This window comes from Python bivittatus, unplaced genomic scaffold (assembly GCF_059951505.1).
Source record: "Python bivittatus isolate LINGU-HERP-01145 unplaced genomic scaffold, Pbiv_v1 ctg000840_np1212, whole genome shotgun sequence".
Taxonomy (NCBI): domain Eukaryota; kingdom Metazoa; phylum Chordata; class Lepidosauria; order Squamata; family Pythonidae; genus Python; species Python bivittatus.
This window is the reverse complement of record NW_028277113.1, coordinates 48,253,168-48,271,623: the sequence shown is the minus strand read 5'-3', so window position 1 is coordinate 48,271,623 and position 18,456 is coordinate 48,253,168. Positions and strand designations below refer to the sequence as shown.

At 35.2% G+C, this 18,456-nt stretch overlaps 1 protein-coding gene across 1 annotated transcript; it reads left to right on the top strand.

The window, feature by feature from the left end:
• The first annotated feature begins 5,975 nt into the window (after positions 1–5,975).
• PPP1R42 (protein phosphatase 1 regulatory subunit 42) lies at positions 5,976–17,969 on the top strand. Its single transcript, XM_025167554.1, has 8 exons — positions 5,976–6,104; positions 6,845–7,011; positions 7,683–7,821; positions 9,303–9,419; positions 12,247–12,364; positions 15,225–15,356; positions 16,010–16,169; positions 17,891–17,969. Exons 1-8 carry the CDS (start codon positions 5,976–5,978, stop codon positions 17,967–17,969), a joined length of 1,041 nt encoding a protein of 346 aa, XP_025023322.1.
• The last annotated feature ends 487 nt before the right edge of the window (positions 17,970–18,456 follow it).

The following is an 18,456-nucleotide window of genomic DNA, read 5'->3' as shown; positions in this document are numbered from 1 at the left end:
GTACAGCTCTTATATAGTTTCCATCTCAACATGGCAAAAAAACTACTGCCAATTCTCAGAAGCAAGGACAGAAATCAAGAAGTGCAGAAATGGGACTACGAGGAACACCACAAAAATGAGCTGCAGGCTACTCATCCCCTTCATGAAAGGACAGGGTTATTAACATCTACAGTCATGATTACAGAAGCAGGATATCATAATTACATTTATCTGATTTTGAACACTCAAGCCAATATTCAAACTAAAAATCAGTTATCCTTTGAAATGTACAAGAATATATACTAGCAAAAAAGCATGTATGATGTAAAGGTGGGCAAATGTGTACCTCAGGAGAAATTCACACAAGATTTTTATTACCAACTTTAAATAAATTCTCCCAAACTTAAGGCATGAAAACAGAAAAAAAAAACCAATCAAAATTGACAGTTCCTTCCTTAATTATAATGGCTTATGTATTACCACCAAGGTACATAAAGTTATATGGTGCATTGAAAGACATACTTCTCAATAAGGTATGTAGCATGGGGAATGCATGTTTCTCATCGGCATCTAATTGGCCACTGTGGAATCAGACCCTGGACTATATATGTCTGATATAGCAGAACATTTACTGTGTCCTTAACAGACAGAAAATCACCTTTTACTGAGCCATGACTCCGAATCATGCAATTGAGAAATGGGCCTGGTCCCTGATCATCCAACCTTACTGCCTTGAGAGGCAAAGTTTGAAGGTGATAGGTTGTTTGGGTTTATTTGAATGTAAGCAGAACTTGATATTATTCAGGATCTTGCTTTATTATGATCCTCATTGATGAGGAGAGTTCTGCTTGCAATTCAAGGAAACGCTGAAAAAATCATGCCTTGCTAATCAATGGAGCAAATTCAGGGAACCTGGGTGGATGCCAGTGTGATTATGCATGACTCTTTACTTGTAAATTCAACTTACATGGCACTCTACTTCCAATGATTCCAAGCAGCTTGCATTAAACATAGAATCAAAATATAAAAAATCAATAGCATAGCCATAACCGCTAAGCAACCTGATATGTCACCATTTGGGCAGCAAAATATAAATTGACTAAACAAATAAATAAAATCTTCAGGTGCACCTGATGGAATATTATCTCATTCTAGGAAAAGGTATGCAAGCACAGCTTGCGAAACAGAGTGGGCCCCTCACTCCCATGAGGAGACCCACATCCTCTGCCCGCAATTCTGCATGCTCCTGGAGAGAAGCTGTTTTGTATACTATCATCATTCACCCTATTCCAGAACAAACCTCCGCTCTGTGCTTGCTTCAATTGCAAAGAATGGAGTAAAACATTTCTTCTGACTTCTTTTTCTCAGTATCTTGGCCTGACAGTATGCTAAAGTTAAAGACTCTTAGAATGAGTGTGCTGATTCAGTAAAGACAGCTGTACTTTTGTTATGTATATTAAGATTACAGAACTAAATGAGAATTGAAAACAATGGAAACAGAGTAAAAGAAATAACCATGACTCCTGCAGACTTTAACTCAGCTGCTAATCTACTAGGCAGGAATATATGTTCAAACACACACAAAATATATGTAGAACAAACAGGACTAAGGATGCAAAGAAATACTTTAGAACCAACCCATAAAATAAATCAAAGAAAAGGATCCTAGCTGCTTCTAGCTGTACATTTCCCCAGAGAGTATGGCTTTCTCATCTAGCTGAAGCCAGGCTGGGAAGAGATGTCCTCTCCTCTTGTGATAGAAGGCAGAAAAAAGCCAACAGCAGAATGGGATTTTCCTGTCCTCTTTTGAAAGCCCACCTGACAGGTTAATTTTTCTGCTCCTGACTGGTTCTTCAGAATTTGATTTTCCCAGACTCTTATGGTCCTTCCCCTCTATCTAGATTGACAGGTCAAGCTTTCCATTAACTCTTTTGTGTCTTAATTCTTTGGGATTTCTCTTTCTTCCTTACAAGGCAATAACCAGTTCTGAAATAATTCATCATGATAGTCTTTCAAAATGATAAATGTTATAATAATCAGAACATTTTTAAAAAGCTGCATTTATTTCAACAAAGATTAAAAACACAGTGAGTGACAACACCAATTGCAACTTAACAGAGATTCTCAAACACTGAAATCCTATGAACCACTTTCAACACTTTGATATCCCAAATTCAGGAATCTAATTTAAATAATACAATTTAAAGTTAAATTGGAACCCTTCGGAAATATAGTAGTTTGGGAATGTAAGACTGACAGATTAAAATGCTGGATAGCATTTCTTAATAATAAACAGAAAACTTGGTCCTGTTTGCTTACTCAGAGAACTCCTGGTCATGTGATTAGAGCATACCCTATGTAGCTTCCCTGTGCTTCTGAGGGCATACACGTAGTCCTTGCTTAGAGACCACTCATTCAGCGACCATTCAAAGTTACGACGGTGCTGAACAAGATTTACAGCTGGTCCTCAAAGTTGCAGCCATCACAGCATCCCCACGGCCATGTGATCACAATTCAGACACTTGGCAACTGGCATGCAATTATGATGGTCACAGTGCCCCCCAGTCACGTGATAGCCATTTGTGACCTTCACTGCTGGCTTCCAACAAGCAAATTCAATGGGGAAGCCAACAGGAGGTCACAATTCACAGTCATGTGACATCGCGGTTAATGACCGCACATGATTCGTTTAACGACCATAACCAGAAGTGCTGGAACTGTCATCAATTCGCAGTCACATGATTTTTTGCTTTGCTTAGCAGTGGAGTTCCTGGTCCCAATTATGGTAGTTGAGGACTTCCTGCACACACAAGCAAAGATACAACACAAAATAAAAATGAAACCATCTATAAATGCAACATGTCAGTAACTTTTTACACAGAAGATATAGGTACCTTCTATGACCACTGTTGGTAAAGAACTTGGAAAGAATTCCAGGAGCTGTGCTCTGCATACTTTAAGAACACCTTTCTGTTCTTAGAACAAGCTTCTTTGAATTAAAAAAGCCATTTTTTCTCATCTCTCTCCCAACAGATCCTCAGAGCAAACACTCCTTGACATGGCCTCACTGAATTGAATATCACTTAGTCTACTTGAATATAGATATTCAGCTATTCACTGAATTGAACATCACTAATTTCGTATAGGATTGTAATACATATATTTTTTCTAATATGAGCTTGCACACGTTTGGCTCATTGTTCTACCCCATAAAGTTTAGCCCCTAAAAGTGAATACTTTGTTGACGAATAGAATTTGAACTGTCTATAATGTTTAGTGTTCTGCTGCAATTAATATATATATTATAATTATATAATATAATTATATAATTATAATATATATATTATAATTATATAATATAATTATATAATTATATAATATATAATTCTCTCTCTCTCTCTCTCTCTCTCTCTTTGAATTATCATTTTCGGGGCGAATACAGGACGCCAGCAAAAAAATGAATCAATCTCCATGGTCGGCTTAAATGATCTCGCTGCGAACTCAGGGATTCAACCAAACAGCGCAAACCGCCCCGCAGCACGGAAAACACAGCCGAAGAATATGCTAAACTAGGGCCTAATTATGCACGCGCACATTGCCTTGGTCATAAGTGTTCTCCACTTATCCCGCCCCCCGCCGCCCACAGAAGGATTTTGATAGGTGGATACTTCTGGCGGCTTTCTGTCTCTATAGCAACCTGTTTGCCGGGTTCGCTTTTTCTTTGCTTCAAGTGACTTTCGGCGCCCATTCCCCCTCGAGGCCAGGAGCGAGGAGGGGCGCGCTCATGTAGGTGGCTGGATCAGACGTGGTGGCGGGCTCGGAGGGGCACGCGCGCTTGGGAACGTGTGGAAAAGGAGGCCGCATTGGGATGAAGTGTAGGCTTTGACGGCGCAGGTTCTTAGGAACAAGCTTCTCGGAGCCAACGGTGCTGTTGCCGCTTCTGCCGTTGACCTGCAACTAAGACCGCTGGCCTGCTCTGAAGCAACAGCCACTACCGTTCTCGCCTGAGGGCCCGGGTTAGGGTGAGGGAAGACGGGTCGCCTCGCGAGCCTGTAAACTCTTTTCATTCTGTCCCGAAAGATGAAGACAGAAGGAAAAAAAGGGGGTGGGGGGTGTTGTGTACTAACATACCGAAACTGTTGAGCTGATTTGCTGCGCGCTCTTTCTAAGCATTTCTCTCCCAGCCGTAGCTCACATCTGAGGTGATGCTCTGCAGAAAAGCTCTTGGGGGGGAGGGCTGCAGGGAGATACCCTCCTTTGGCGTTCGTTTTTGCTCTAAAATTGGATCCCTCATTCACGTCCCTATGTCTACATGTTGCTTTCATGCACTCTCATATTTTGTCTGATATATGACAGTAAAAACAAAATCCCGTTCCTACACCCTAATCATTGATAATTTGTGTATGCATCACTTTTACTTAAAGGGGTGTTCTAAAAGCAGCGTGAATATTGGTCAGTCTTCAGTATTTTGCCACTGAGAAAATGCAATTTTTTGCACCATCTATTAGCATTTGGTATTGCTGAGAGCAGGGCTATCATCCTCATAATGCTGCTTTGGAATAACATTAAAAGCCACACAATTCCCTTTCATATTTGGAACTTTTTGTGCTTAACTTCTTAAAGCAAAACAATCCCCCCCCAATAAATATAATCAAAACTCCTCTCCATCCCAGTAATCCACCATTTCATGAACCTTCTATTTTCTTTGCACTGTTTCAAGCACTGAAATATGTATCTCCTTGTTTTATTTATAGAAGCGTTGAATCATATATTTCTTGAATTGTATACAGTAAGGCTTCCCTGCATTCATAATGGGGGTAGTGGGGTAACAGGTCTGAAACTGGAGCAAGATTTCTGCAGTACAGATTTTAATAATTGTTTTAAAATGCGTTAGAATGCCTTACAGAATTTGAGAAAACTGCCCTAGTACAAAAAGCATAATGATTGTTGGAATAGTTCTGAAAAATGGCTCAGCAAGCAGTTAAAAGGGGAGGGGGAAAAGACAGAAAGATTGAAATGGTTCTGGTCTCTCCTCCCCCCTTTAATGGCTGTCCAGCCGCATCTAACAAACCACAAATTACCCATAACAATAGCCAATTTGGTGAAAAATACTAAGATTTTAAGGTTTAGTATGTACATGCAGTATTCCCCTATTCTTTAAATTACAACAACAACAAAAACCAGTGTGGTAGGAATAATTAATCAGGAAATTCTGCACCTGATAGTGCTTATGTATGCCTACCCAGAAGTAAACTTCATTGAATTCATTTTAACTTAGGTAAATATATGAGATTGCACCCTATTATAATACACAAAGAAGCAAAATCAAGACACTTGTAGAACTAGAATTTGTTTTTCTGTACATCAGTGTATAGTCTTCTAATAAAAGTGTGACTTTGCACTATTGTAACTATAATAATGTGATTATATGTCCAAATAAGATTAGGGAGAACAAATGAGTCCCTTGAAGTACAGATTGGAAGTAATATTTGAGTAATTAGCAATACAAAAAAATCTTCTACTGGATCAGGCCAAAGGTCTGTAATCTAGCATTATTTGTCATATGTAGATAAGCCAGATGCATTGTGGAAACTTAAAAGCAGAAGCAAAACATGAGAGTGATACCCATCTTCCACTGTCACACCCTAGCACCTGTTGTGGAGCATGCTGCTTTTGATTCTAGAGGAAATATATAACCATCAAGACCACTAGCCATTGATAGACCCATTAGTGGGCTAGAAAAAAATAAATCAGAATTCCTACTTACATATAAAAAGGTAATGAAAATCAGGATGATGTTCACTAGAATAAATTTGATTTATACAGAAAATGGCTAATATAGTTGAGTGAAAAGGAAATCCTATTCTAGTTAAAACATACAGTGTTTAATAGAGCATATTGCAGATAGTATGTGATAATCTAATGATGTGGCAAAATACTTTATAACTATTTATTTTTATTTTAAGGCAGTGGAAAATTGACTTTATCACAAAATTATGGTGCGATTAACGTTGGAGCTTATTGGTAAAAGCCTTAATCCAAAGAATCGCAGAGAGGAATCTTTCGCCCAACATCTGAGGAAGCTAACACATCTGAAATTATCTAATAAAAATATAGATGTCATTGTAAGAAATCTTTCATTATGTGAAAACATAGCTTTTATTTTATATTTAAGATTTAGCCAGTATTAAATTATATTTAATGTTTTGTTTAATATAAGTTTCCAGTTGGAAATAAATTTCTGATTCTATTTCATGCCCTTGCCTTAATTAGTTTGTGTGTATGTGTGTGTATGTGTGTGTGTGTGTATACACACACACACACACAGTATATATATATTGTATTAATGATAAGTTGTTATTTAATTATTTTCAGGAAAACAGTTTTGGACAGACATAGTTTCATATATAGTAATGTTTGGTGCTGGTAAGTAAATGTTCTCTAGAAATGGGATGTTGTACAAATGTAAAATACTTCATTTAGGCATGAGTAAGAGTTTGGCACATTGAGTTAGGTTTTTTTCCTTTCAAACAAACCAGCACAGAAGTACTTAGGATAGCTTATTGTGTACAAAAGTGATGTGCAGCACAGCTGTGCAAGAATCATATATTTAATGCACCATTAGGTTATGTGGAATCTTTATCATGCATCCCAGACTAATAAATACATGAATAAGATGAATAATCTTATTAAGATTATATTATTAAGATTAATAATCTTAATAAGATTAATAATCTTATTCATGTACTTAGGACTGTACTTAAAATAGTGAGTTTAACATGATTTTAGGGCTTATGAAATCTTGCTGAAGCAGTAAGAATTTTATGAATTTTACCAAATAACATATTTTAATTTTTTCTTGTAGGATGATCTTTCTTTGTGTAAAAATCTTAATGTCCTATATTTATATGATAATCGTATTAGACAAATACATAATTTGGACTTTGCGACAAACCTAAGACATCTGTACCTGCAGAACAATTGCATTACACGAATTGAAAATCTAACATCATTAATAAGACTTGAAAAATTGTAAGTGAAAACTTATGATGTTTCTGTTTTTATTGATTCATGTGTAATTGTGATGGAAGGCATGAGCAGGGAGGATTCTGGAATGGAGCTTCAAGGTTACAGGGAGGGGGGAGAGACATTCCAAGGAAAGCATCTCCTCAGCCCCCAGCTGGACTGGGTGAAGGTCAAGAGAAAGAGACTGGCCCCTCCCTAAGGGCATAATGGTTATAGTTGCTGTTGTTGGGGGATTGGAGTTAGTCTGGAGAGATTCTGTCTTTTAGGTGCAAGCTAATAAAGAAGCTGAGTTGATTTCTGGATTGTCTCGTTGTGATTCTTGGGCTGAACCTGACAGTAATAATCTAAATTTAAAAATATTAAATAAAATGGAATAAATATATATTTCATATCTGATAATATATTGTACAGGCTTCAAACAAACTCTGTGCTCAAAGACCCAAGCAAGGTAGACTTTAACATATAAGGTATGAGTTAATCACATTTTTCTCCTATAGAAATTAATGAATTTTTATTTGGTTATTGGTACAATCTGTTATGTTTTATTGAATTTATTTCCAAATTCAAAGAGTTAGATTATAATTCAATGAGATCATTAATTTTTTATGTTCTAGAAAATATGTATTTTAAAAAGAAATTGTAAAATGAAAGACCTTTCCATTTTGTTTTATTTCCAGGTATTTGGGCGGTAACTACATCACTGTAGTGGAAGGCTTGGAAACTTTAGAGGAACTGAGAGAATTGCATATTGAAAGCCAGCAGCTTCCCTTAGGAGAAAAACTCTTGTTTGATCCAAGAAGTCTTCATTCATTATCAGTAAGAACACTGTACCTGAAAGTCATTTGGTGACAGACATTAATTGTTAGGAACAGTTAAAAGCTTCTATTGAGTGCTTATCCCCATATAGCATAAATCAGGTTAATGTGTCATTTGTTTCATTTAAAATATTTTAAAAACATATTAACCAACAGTAGTAAATTCTAAAAATATTTTGCTTAGTAATCTGGTAATCATATACTATAATTATTTCACAGTTTGAATAACAAAGCCTTATTATACTTTCTCTATTCAGAAGAAACGATTATATAAATAATATATGGAATGCAGAATATTTTAACATTTTTAGCACTTTCCTACGTGACTGCAGCTTTATGAATAACATACTATTAGCATATATATTTGAAAACTAATCTTCTACAAAACCTATCTTAAATAATTTTAACCATCTTTCTTGTCCCCAAATTATCACCTTTATCCCATGAATACTCATTTGTCTGCTTTTTCTGATTGCTTTTATTTTCAGTACAGTACCTGCCTGCGGCAGATATGATTTGACCCAATCAACCTGACAGCAAAGAATTGTAAATTGATTGTGAGAAGTTTTTTTTTCATGGTTTCATTCTATCACAACCATTGTGTTGATGAACAAGTAGCTAATAATGTAGACATATATGGATTACAAAGCTTGGAGAATTTACTATGTCCACGCTGTAAAAACATACTGCTTTGGATTCAACAAATTTCTTTTGACCCATACCCTAAAGCTTCTGTGGAATATCTAAGAAGAACTCTCCTCTAATGCCATACTGCACCTTAAATGCCCTTGTGTTTCAAAATCAGTTTGTCTTGTATACTTAAGATTTTCCTTTCAAGAAACAAAATGCCACAGCCTCCACAGGTGTATAATATGAATACCATAATATGTTAATTCTTATACAATATAGTCACTTTTCTTTGGAGACTGATCAGCAGAACAGTCAGTTATTGGGAAAAATAGAAATTGCCATCTCTTACAACTTTTCACACGATATACTGATAATTGGAAGATACTGATAATATTTTTTATTTAAAAAGTTATTCCTATTATATTTTGTGTTACTGGTATTTTTTCTGAGACTTAACTGAGCCAAAGTGTTTAGATATTACTTTGCCTAACTTCCTTTCTAAGAATTGAAAGTCAGCACTTTCTTCCCCTTACCATGCACTGCAAAATAGGTTACATAAAAAAGTTGGGAATGGATTGTACATTGGTTTATGTTTGAATTGTATGGATTTTTAACAGACTTTGAATGGTTATTTACTTCTACTGTTTTACCAAGTTATTAACTATGAGTTTCAAGATTATTTCAAAACAAGATGCTAATTAGAGATGTTTTTGTTTGGTACAGTTTAATGTTTTGTACGCTTATGAAAATTTCACTGTTCAATCAGGTTTTCTCTCAAGTTAACTGCATACAGTTGCTGCATCTAAATATTGGTTTTGTGTTTGGGTAAGTATTTGATTTGTTTCATTACAGAAGTCTTTATCAGTTTTGAATATCAGCAATAATAATATTGATGAACTAAGTGACTTATCAATTCTGGAAAATATCTCCCACCTTATAGCAGTTGACAACCAACTTCACCAAATAAAGGTAGTAAAAGTAATGCAAACTGATAAGTTTCATAAATGAAATTGAGTATTAATTATCTCAGTAATTTGCCAATGGTCGAAATTATTGTTTGGAAATAATTTATTATTCTTATGGCCTTTTCTGTCATCTACTCAATCATCGTCTCTTTTTATGGCACAAGTTTTTATCTACAAATTTATGAATTTCAGAGCATTAGACAGGTTAATGGCAGATGAGGCTAGTAAAGTTGTCATAATAATGTGCAGTAATTTTATTGGAGGGTGGCTTAAGCACTCAGTGATAAATCCAATAACTTAAAATAATACATTTGGATCATAGAGATTTCTAGCAAAGAAAATTTGAAAAAAGACCCATAATGCATAGACAATAGAACATTGTAAACAAGATAACTCTGTACATTGTAATCATCTATTACCTCATAGATTAGAAAAGCCTGTAAAATGCCAATTACTGGAGAATGCCTGTTGGAGGAGGGCTATTGTCTTCATGTAGTGCTTCTGGGCTTCCCAGAGTTATCTTGTTAGCTTCTTTAGGATACTGAAGACTGAACCAGATAATAGTACTATATTGTGTTCTATAGTTATTAAAAGTTGCTACCAAGAGGGAAATCCTCATATGACAATTCTGTGCTAATTACAGACAGCTGCCAAACAGATAATTAAGGCTATCTACTTTGACAGCACTGATAACATACTGGAAGAGGAAGAGATTAATTTAAATCCCCCTATTCAGCTTTTTTTTTTCAATAATCGAGTGAATTCGAGTCAGTAAATTTTCATTGAAATGAATAGATACTAATTTTAACTTTGTGCATAAAATTAAGCTCTTAAATTTATAACTAAGAGGAACAAAAAAGTTATAAAACTTCAAACAAATTGGACTAAAACTAATTTGTTCAAATTGACTTTGAACAGAAAGTATATTTTTGTTTCCCAAATTGTTTTTCATTTCTGGCTTGTCTTGGAGGTGTTTTAAAGCAATAAATGTTCTTGCTAATTCTGTAGGCTTTGAAAATTACATCTAAATACATTTGCTATAACTCAAAATGTTAGCTGCTTATGTCAAACCAAAGTGGGCAAAGATTTCCTTTATTCTTGAGTAAAAAGAAAAATATGCATATGGAACTGGCATGCATCTATGCATAATAGAATGTTTTCTCTTTATGCAGTGAATTGTGGGTCCTAGTCTGAGCACTGATGGACTGATGCACTTAGCTCCTCCTTATCATCACAGATTTCAGAATCACAATTTATTGCTAAAATCCAGTAGCAAAGTTTGTCATTACTGTTAAGTCAAACTGTACAGTTTGGGGGATGATGGTGTCTACTTAAGTGAATTTTTTAAGAAGTGTCATTTTTTGTAATGTTTGGAGAAAGGTTCCATTTCTTTATGTTTTAATTTCTTCTTAATTCCATTTACAATGATGTCATGTGTGGTGTGTGATGTCATGTATTATTACATCATGGCACCAGAGGACTGGATGAAAGTAATTACATGCCATAGGCATTTGGAAGTTGTCTACCTATGGCTCATAAGTCAAGGTTATCTTAAAATATCTCCAGCAACACAAATCGTATTTATTTAGGAAGGCTTATGCTGGTTTGGTGTTTTGAAGATTTGGTTGTAAATCTTTAATGTATTCAACCTTTGCCATTATTGATTATGACACTAGATATCAAAAAGATGGATTCCTTCACTTCACAATTCAGTCAGGTACAAGAAAAAATATATAGATTTTCTGAAAGAGATAATGACAGACCGTCAGAATGATGACAAATTGCTATCTGCAGATGTAGTTAAGCTATTTGAGCTAGACATAGCCAATAAAAATTGGAGTGCACTGGTCAAATGCAGGTTTTTAAATGACCATCACTAATTGGGAAGAAGGCTATAGTTTGTGCTATGGATGACATCTGAGGCTTTTACCCCCACCCCACCATCATGTGCCTAGAATAGAATTTGCTCTTTAGTATTTTGTAGCAGACCTCTAAGTGATAACATGACATGATCATTTATCAAATAGAGACTGCCCAAAAAAGTGTCTAGTCCCTTTAGTATAGCTTATTGAAAGGGTGTAAAGTGAAAGCACTTTATTAGAGTCAGGAAGACAGTGAACAAGTAGAGCATATCCAAAGGGTAATATCTCAGCATGGGATAAGTGCATTCTTAGATAGATATAAACTAGAGTGAGCATGTCCTGAATAATTTATCAACTGAGCTGTAGTTAACGAAAATCTAAAAATTCTGTATATTCTTCAAAGTGAAATGGTTTTTAGAATTCCAAGCAATATATATTGTTTTGAATTTTCAAAATAATCTTTAATTGAATTAATTCTTGAAGTGCATTTTTAAATCAAATATATAATGAGGATGAGGATGATACTATTATAATGCATTTAACAAAGGCTCTGTCCCAAAGGCTTGGCTAAATTTGTAAAGATAGAAACAAAGGGGATAGTTTTCCTATATTAAAAGCTATTAACTGTCAGTATTTACAAACATATATTTGCAAGACTTATAGGGCCAGAGAACAGTGCTATTAATTTTTGTGGGTTTTTTGGTTTACATTTATATTTAAATTTTCATTAGAAAGTAAAAACTCAAAAACTAGATTACAGTTATGAATAAGTAAAATAACTATCAAAATATAATTTCTGAATATTGTGGGTAAAACATGTATTTTTTTAACTACATGAATATTTGATCTTGTTAAATGTAATATCAATTGGAATAAATGGGGCATTTTGCAACTAATTAAAGAAAGATTTATAATTAAGTTATGTAGTATTTGGGCTAGATAAATTATGTTTTTCTTTGTTATTTGCAGGACTTGGAATTTGTTCTGAGTATATGGACTAAGTTATACAAAATAGAGCTGAATGGGAATCCTGTTTGTCATAAGCCAAAATACCGAGACAAAGTAATACTGCAGTCAAAATCTCTTGGTAAACTTTAGAGATTGCTCTTCTTTCATTTCAGATGTATTGATATAGTAAACCATAGGTGCATAAGCTATAGCCTGGGAGTCAAGTGCATTACCCCAGAGTCAAATTCCATTGTTTTCCTGTGAATCTGCTTCCCAGCACTTTCCCCCATTGAAGCCATCCAAGCCCACTTGCACTCAGCTCTGCTTCCCATGGCCGTCCAAGCTAGAAGAACAGAAGCAATTTCATTTTATTCCATGCTTATTAGCTGTTGTACAAACTATGTAGCTGTCCTATTATCAGACATGTCTTTAAAATTATCTGAAAGTTATATATTATTGTACATCCTGCACTTTGATAAAACCACTATAGCTTAAAATCAAGGAAGTTAATCCAGTTGATCTTCCATAAAATGAAACACCTCTTCATACATGGGACCAGGATCAAAGCAGAGCCAGTTTTAGAAGGTCCTTCGAAAACCAGATTTAGGGGTCTTTAAGGAAGAAGAATTGGCCAAACTTGTCTCCCCAATCTTCTTTCCTCAGAGAGTTCTACTGTGTGCAACTCTGGAATAAAACTAGAATTAAAACATAATCATAAAACCAAAAGCACAATAATTTAAAAATGTGTTACAATAGGGTGTCCAACATAGTTATCACAGGCATCAGTGATACCTTCCTTGGTATATTACACTAACCTTTATTTTGCAACAGGAGAATATTTGTGAATGTGCAAATCTATGGATTCACAATATACTTTCATCATCCCAAAGTGATCACTAGCCAAAAGGGTTGAGGATCTTTAGTGTAACATTAAAGCTACGTATATAGCGACAACATGGGGGGGGTGCATTAAAAATTAAATGCCAAAAAGCTCCCACTGAATGTGAGACAAAATTCCCTTGGAAGGCTGTTCTAAGTCTCGGATATGTTAATGGAAAAAGGCATTTCCTGAGGGCTTTACACAAATTATCTGTTTGTGAGAGCCAGTATGTTCTGATCATTAACATTGGACAGCACCATTGAGACACAGTTTGAAATCTTCCCTCAGATATAGAACCTAATAAAATTCTCAGTAATAATTCCTTATTAGAGTCCTAATATGGATGAAACCAGTTAAATGTACTACCTCCTGGTGTTTAATGTAACTGAAACACCACACAGGATATACATTGTTTAAAAATAGAGAAAGGGGTGGTTGTAAGTAATGTAAAACCTTGTATACAGGAGCATGACATAAGGTAACATCTGTATCTGTCTGAGAACTCAAGGGAAGGTGGACTGTATAGGATCTGAGTGGCTTCTAAACCTAATGCAATGTATATAGTACTCTAAAGTGTAGTGATCCATGAGTTCAGTTCCCAGTAGAGTGGTGTTTGAATCCCCTAGAATAAGATCTGGCTATCTAAGTCTGATGATTCCTGGTCAAATGTACTGCCTCCTGGTGATCAGCATAACTGAGAACCTTGCTGGACGACTTTGAGCCATTTACTTCCTCTCAACCCAATCTATATTACAGAGTGGTTGTTGTAGGAAAAATGGAAGGAAGGATGCTATATATGCTGCCTTGATCTCCTGAACAAAGGCAGGATATAAATCAGATAAATAATGATATCTACCAGCAGTGAATGTTGCTAACATAATTGCTCCATCAGCTCATATTTTCATTTATTTGTACAATTTGTATAACTAAAGCTGTTTTTAAGATTATAAATAATGAGTAGAATTAGTATATTTTATAATGTGTCAGAAGATGAATTAGCAAATACGTTGAATTTTAGGAAGACAAATTTTTGTTTCAAAATGATTGGGGAGAACTACATCCTTACAATACTGATAAGAATAGAAGCTGTGAACCCTTATTAGCATAAGGTACCAATGGATGAAAACTTCTGTGCTTCAAAGTATTGTTGCTTTACTTGAGAAGGTTGCCTATTGAATATAACCCTTTTGTAACTCCTTTTTTTCTTCTACTTCCACTTCTTTCCCTTACCTCATTTGCATCCAATTTCATTCCTCCTCTTTTCCTCTTTCTTTGCCCTCTTTCTTTCTCATCACCATCATTTTTCCCCCTTTATTGTGTTTCTGCTAGACATACAGCAAGGAATAGGGGTGTATTGTGTATTTCTATGTGTAAGATTAGTTAATTTTATAAATTTGATATTGTATTTTAAAAGCAAATAGTTATTAATTCAATAAATAATGCATTTTTCGTTATGGCTTTATCCTTGGAGTATGGCTTCTGGCAAGCATATAACACATACATACTGAGAGAGAGAGAATTGCCTATGTATATGCAAGCATGTTACTTACATTAATTGTATGTGTATTGGGAGAAAATCTTCAGACTGAAGTTGATAATTCTAGCTTGACAGTTGCTTGACACTGCAAAGACTTTTGTCTGCATTTGTTTTTAATATCTTAAATTCGGGATCATCTTCCTTTCCATTAATGCTATATTATTGAAAAATTGGATTATATAACTAAAACTATATCATATAAAACTTATTGTTAGGGTCTTTGTGTATATAGCAGCTATCAATTTCATTGACCCTGCATAGTAATTATAGATATCAGTCCAATGAGCAGTAGAAAGATTCTGTTTTACTTGTCTGTCTTTTTTGTTACTGTAGCAACTATACCAATTTTACAGGTCTATCTATCCTTTTCACAATTGTGCTCTAACAATCTACCTGTCAGCTGTCCAGCTCATACATACTCATACAGTAGAATTAAAGCCCAATGGTCAACAATTTGGTGGTGTTTCAGGTTTAATAACACTGATAGAAAATTAGCAATATCTTCTGCAACAAAAAATGCTCTATTGCCTTCCTAAGAATATAAAGCTGTTTGTTGATTTACACATTACAACATTCCCTCAGAATTGCTGGATGGAAAAGAAATAAAAGAAATGGAAAGACAGTTCCTGATGAATTGGAAAGCATCTAGAGATGCCAGGAAGAAAAACAAAGCAGAAAGCTTCATTAATGAGCATGCATCGTATTCACATTTGGGTAAAAAAACTATATCTTCTTAATCAATTACAGCATCAACATTAAGAGAAGAATTAGCTCAGGTGAAATTGTCACAACGAGACAATGTTTTGAACATTTGCAGAATGCTTTAATGTAGAGTAAAAACATTATTTCCCAATAGTTTAATAATAGTATAAAGATGAATGAATAGCTTAAAAGCCTTTATTAAAACATTTTGAAATAAATATATGTGGTATTTTAAAAGTGTATGGAGTATGGTTGCATGCTTTTAAATAATATTCCCACTGGTGGAGAGTCATAAATTCAGTTATTGCATGAATGCGGTTTTTTATTAGTTTTTTTCCTGACTTACCAATTCATGTCAGTTTTAACAATTTAACTGAGAAAATCAGTAACAAAGCCTTTCTTTTTCCTGTCTCCTGTTTTTCTGCTTCTTCCAGTTTTACTGATGATCCTGCTGGGATAAAATTCTCAGGGACCTTGTGACATAAAACATGCAGATCAGTGATGTTTATAAGAGAACATTTTTTAAACTCTACTTTCATATACCACCTATAAATGTATATTGTTACAGTTTACTAAGATTTGCATGTGCCCTCATGTTAATTATTTTGTATAATACTTTGGGAGAAAATGAATAATAAATGCTTTTGTATCTTTACATCCCCTAGATGATAATGATGCGGAACATCTACATTTTCCTATTTTCCACTTCCCAGTCTCCAGAGAAAAAGCAAATTTTGCTATTTCGTCTGAAATACACAAACCTCCTCATAATAAAGAATCCCAGCCGACAGTATATGAAGAAAACAGAAATAGTGAAAAAATCAGGTATGTTTCCTGTGAAATACCACTGGAATCCAACTTAAACTACATATCATTGTGTTAAATAACTAGTGAAATTTGGTACATTTTGAAATTGAAAATAGTTTTTGTTTTAAAACAATATTAAAAACAGTGCACACTTCATATGTATGTATGTATTTGTATGGAAAGCATTCAAAAAGTTGCTTTACAAAGTGTGCCAGCATGCGCAAGCAAAAGCATTGGAGGGCTCACTCAGCTGCTTTGAAATCTCTAGTTATCCACCTGCATTTGGGTTTGTTTCTGTTGGAATCACCTGTGGGATGAAAGGGTAGGGAGGCACAGTGAACCAGGGAGGCACAGTATAACCACTTGCAAGCCTTTCAAAGAATGCAGCTAATTTAATGCTTTGCTTGCATAGTTTTGCAAAACAGCTCTTATAAATGCTTTGCACAGTCCTTGGCTATGTGTGTGGGTATGTGTGTGTAATGGATGGCATGAGGGGGGAAGATTCTGGAATTGAACTTCAAGGTTGTTAGGAGGGGGGAGAGACATTCCAGGGCAAGCACCTCCTCAGCCCGCAACAAGACTGTGGGAAAATGAAGAGGATGAGGCTGGCCCCTCCCTAGAGTCTCACGGGGTATATTCACTAGTAACTGTGGATAGGTTTAATCTGGCAAGATTCTGTCTATTATGTATGAGCTAATAAAGGAACTGAATTGTACTGGATCGCCTCATTATAATTCTTGTGCTGAACCTCAGAGTGTGTAAGAAATGGAACAACTTTAGAAATAAGAATTGTTCTTACAGTATCAAAAAAGAGGCTCTGTATACTACTGCGATATACAGGAAGATATATATATTTCACCTTCTTATATATTGCAATGGTGTACAAAACCTATTTTTGATTGATCTTGGTAGTCCTCAGGTTACGACCATTCATTCAGCGACCATTCATAGTCACAACAGCACTGAATGAATGGTACTTCCAGCCATTGCAGCACCCCTGCGGTCACATGATCGTGATCTGTGTGCTCAGCTCATGATTACAATGTTGCAGTGAGCTGTAGTCACGTGATTGTGATTTCCAATGTTCCCTGCTGGCTTCCCACAAGCAAAGTCAGTGGGGACACCAGCAGGAAGTAAGACGTTGCAGTTACATGAGGTCTTCGCTTAATGATCTGTGCAGTCCTCAATTAATGACAGCAACCAGGACTGCCGGAATTTCTGTTGCTAAGTGGCACAGTCACATGATGTCGCACTTTACAACCACGTCATTTAGCGACAGCATTTTCAGTCCCAATTGCTGTCGTAGGTCAAGGACTACCTGTAGTATATTTTTGAAGCTGTTTTTTAGTTAATAATTGTATGATAAAATTCTAACATTGAATACATTTTGTATTATTTAAGACAAATCAAGATGTAATTTTATTTCTCTAGCCTTTTTTAATTGGGAAAGCTGTTCTTATGGTTTGCTCAAAAGTGTGGAAAGGATAATCTCTGACTGGATCTTCCTCAAAGAGAGAAGTCCTTTAACTCTTTCAAGGCCTGGGGGATACTCTTGTGAGAATGATAGGATGGTAACCTTAACGTTTTTTTTCCCCCAGAAGTAAATATGCCCTGTTCAATATCTCCCAATGTATGTAGAAATTAACAGAAACATTTTGTCATGAGATGAATAAAAGTCATTATTGTAACTAAAATATTTTTATTCTTAAAATACTGTTTTACAACATTTTGCTATACAGCCATTCGGCCTTGAAAGCTTCTCAAAGTGTACAGAAGCAGCTATTTGAACCTCATCTCCTTAGACAAATGCCTCTCTAAGCAGTTACTAGGAAGATGTACTTTTGTATTATCATCAGAACAAGAGAAGTACTTCAGAGCCAAGAGTGAAGAAAAAATGAATCCAATGGAAGTTTTTTTTACCGCAAACAAAACAATATTTCACAGTACAAAATATTTTGTATTATAAATCCAATGTATCCATGTAATTAAAATTAAAAAAGTTTAAAATAAGATATGTAGACCTTATGCAACTATATTTTGATATTGAAACTAGTCGCCATCTTAATTAAACCATTGGTTAAACTACCATTTTATCTAAAGGATGGGTGGGCAATCATGACCCTTCACAGTAAAAACAGCATTCATGAAATATAAGCACATTTACTGGAGTTTACAGTTGCTGATGCTCAGTCGATTAATAAGATCTGATAGCAAATTTGAAATGGCACTGCTGGACGTGAAGCCAACAGGGTGACCTTGGGCCAGTCACTCTCTCTTAGCCCTAGGAAGGAAGCAATGGCAAACC

What these genes read in the sequence shown, in the direction of transcription:
- PPP1R42 (XM_025167554.1), top strand. Translation starts at nt 5,976, where the DNA reads ATGGTGCGATTAACGTTGGAGCTTATTGGTAAAAGCCTTAATCCAAAG. An exon ending in ATAAAAATATAGATGTCATT is followed by an intron (nt 6,105 to 6,844) that starts GTAAGAAATCTT and finishes TTTTTCTTGTAG; the next exon opens with GATGATCTTTCTTTGTGTAA. An exon ending in ACCAACTTCACCAAATAAAG is followed by an intron (nt 9,420 to 12,246) that starts GTAGTAAAAGTA and finishes TGTTATTTGCAG; the next exon opens with GACTTGGAATTTGTTCTGAG.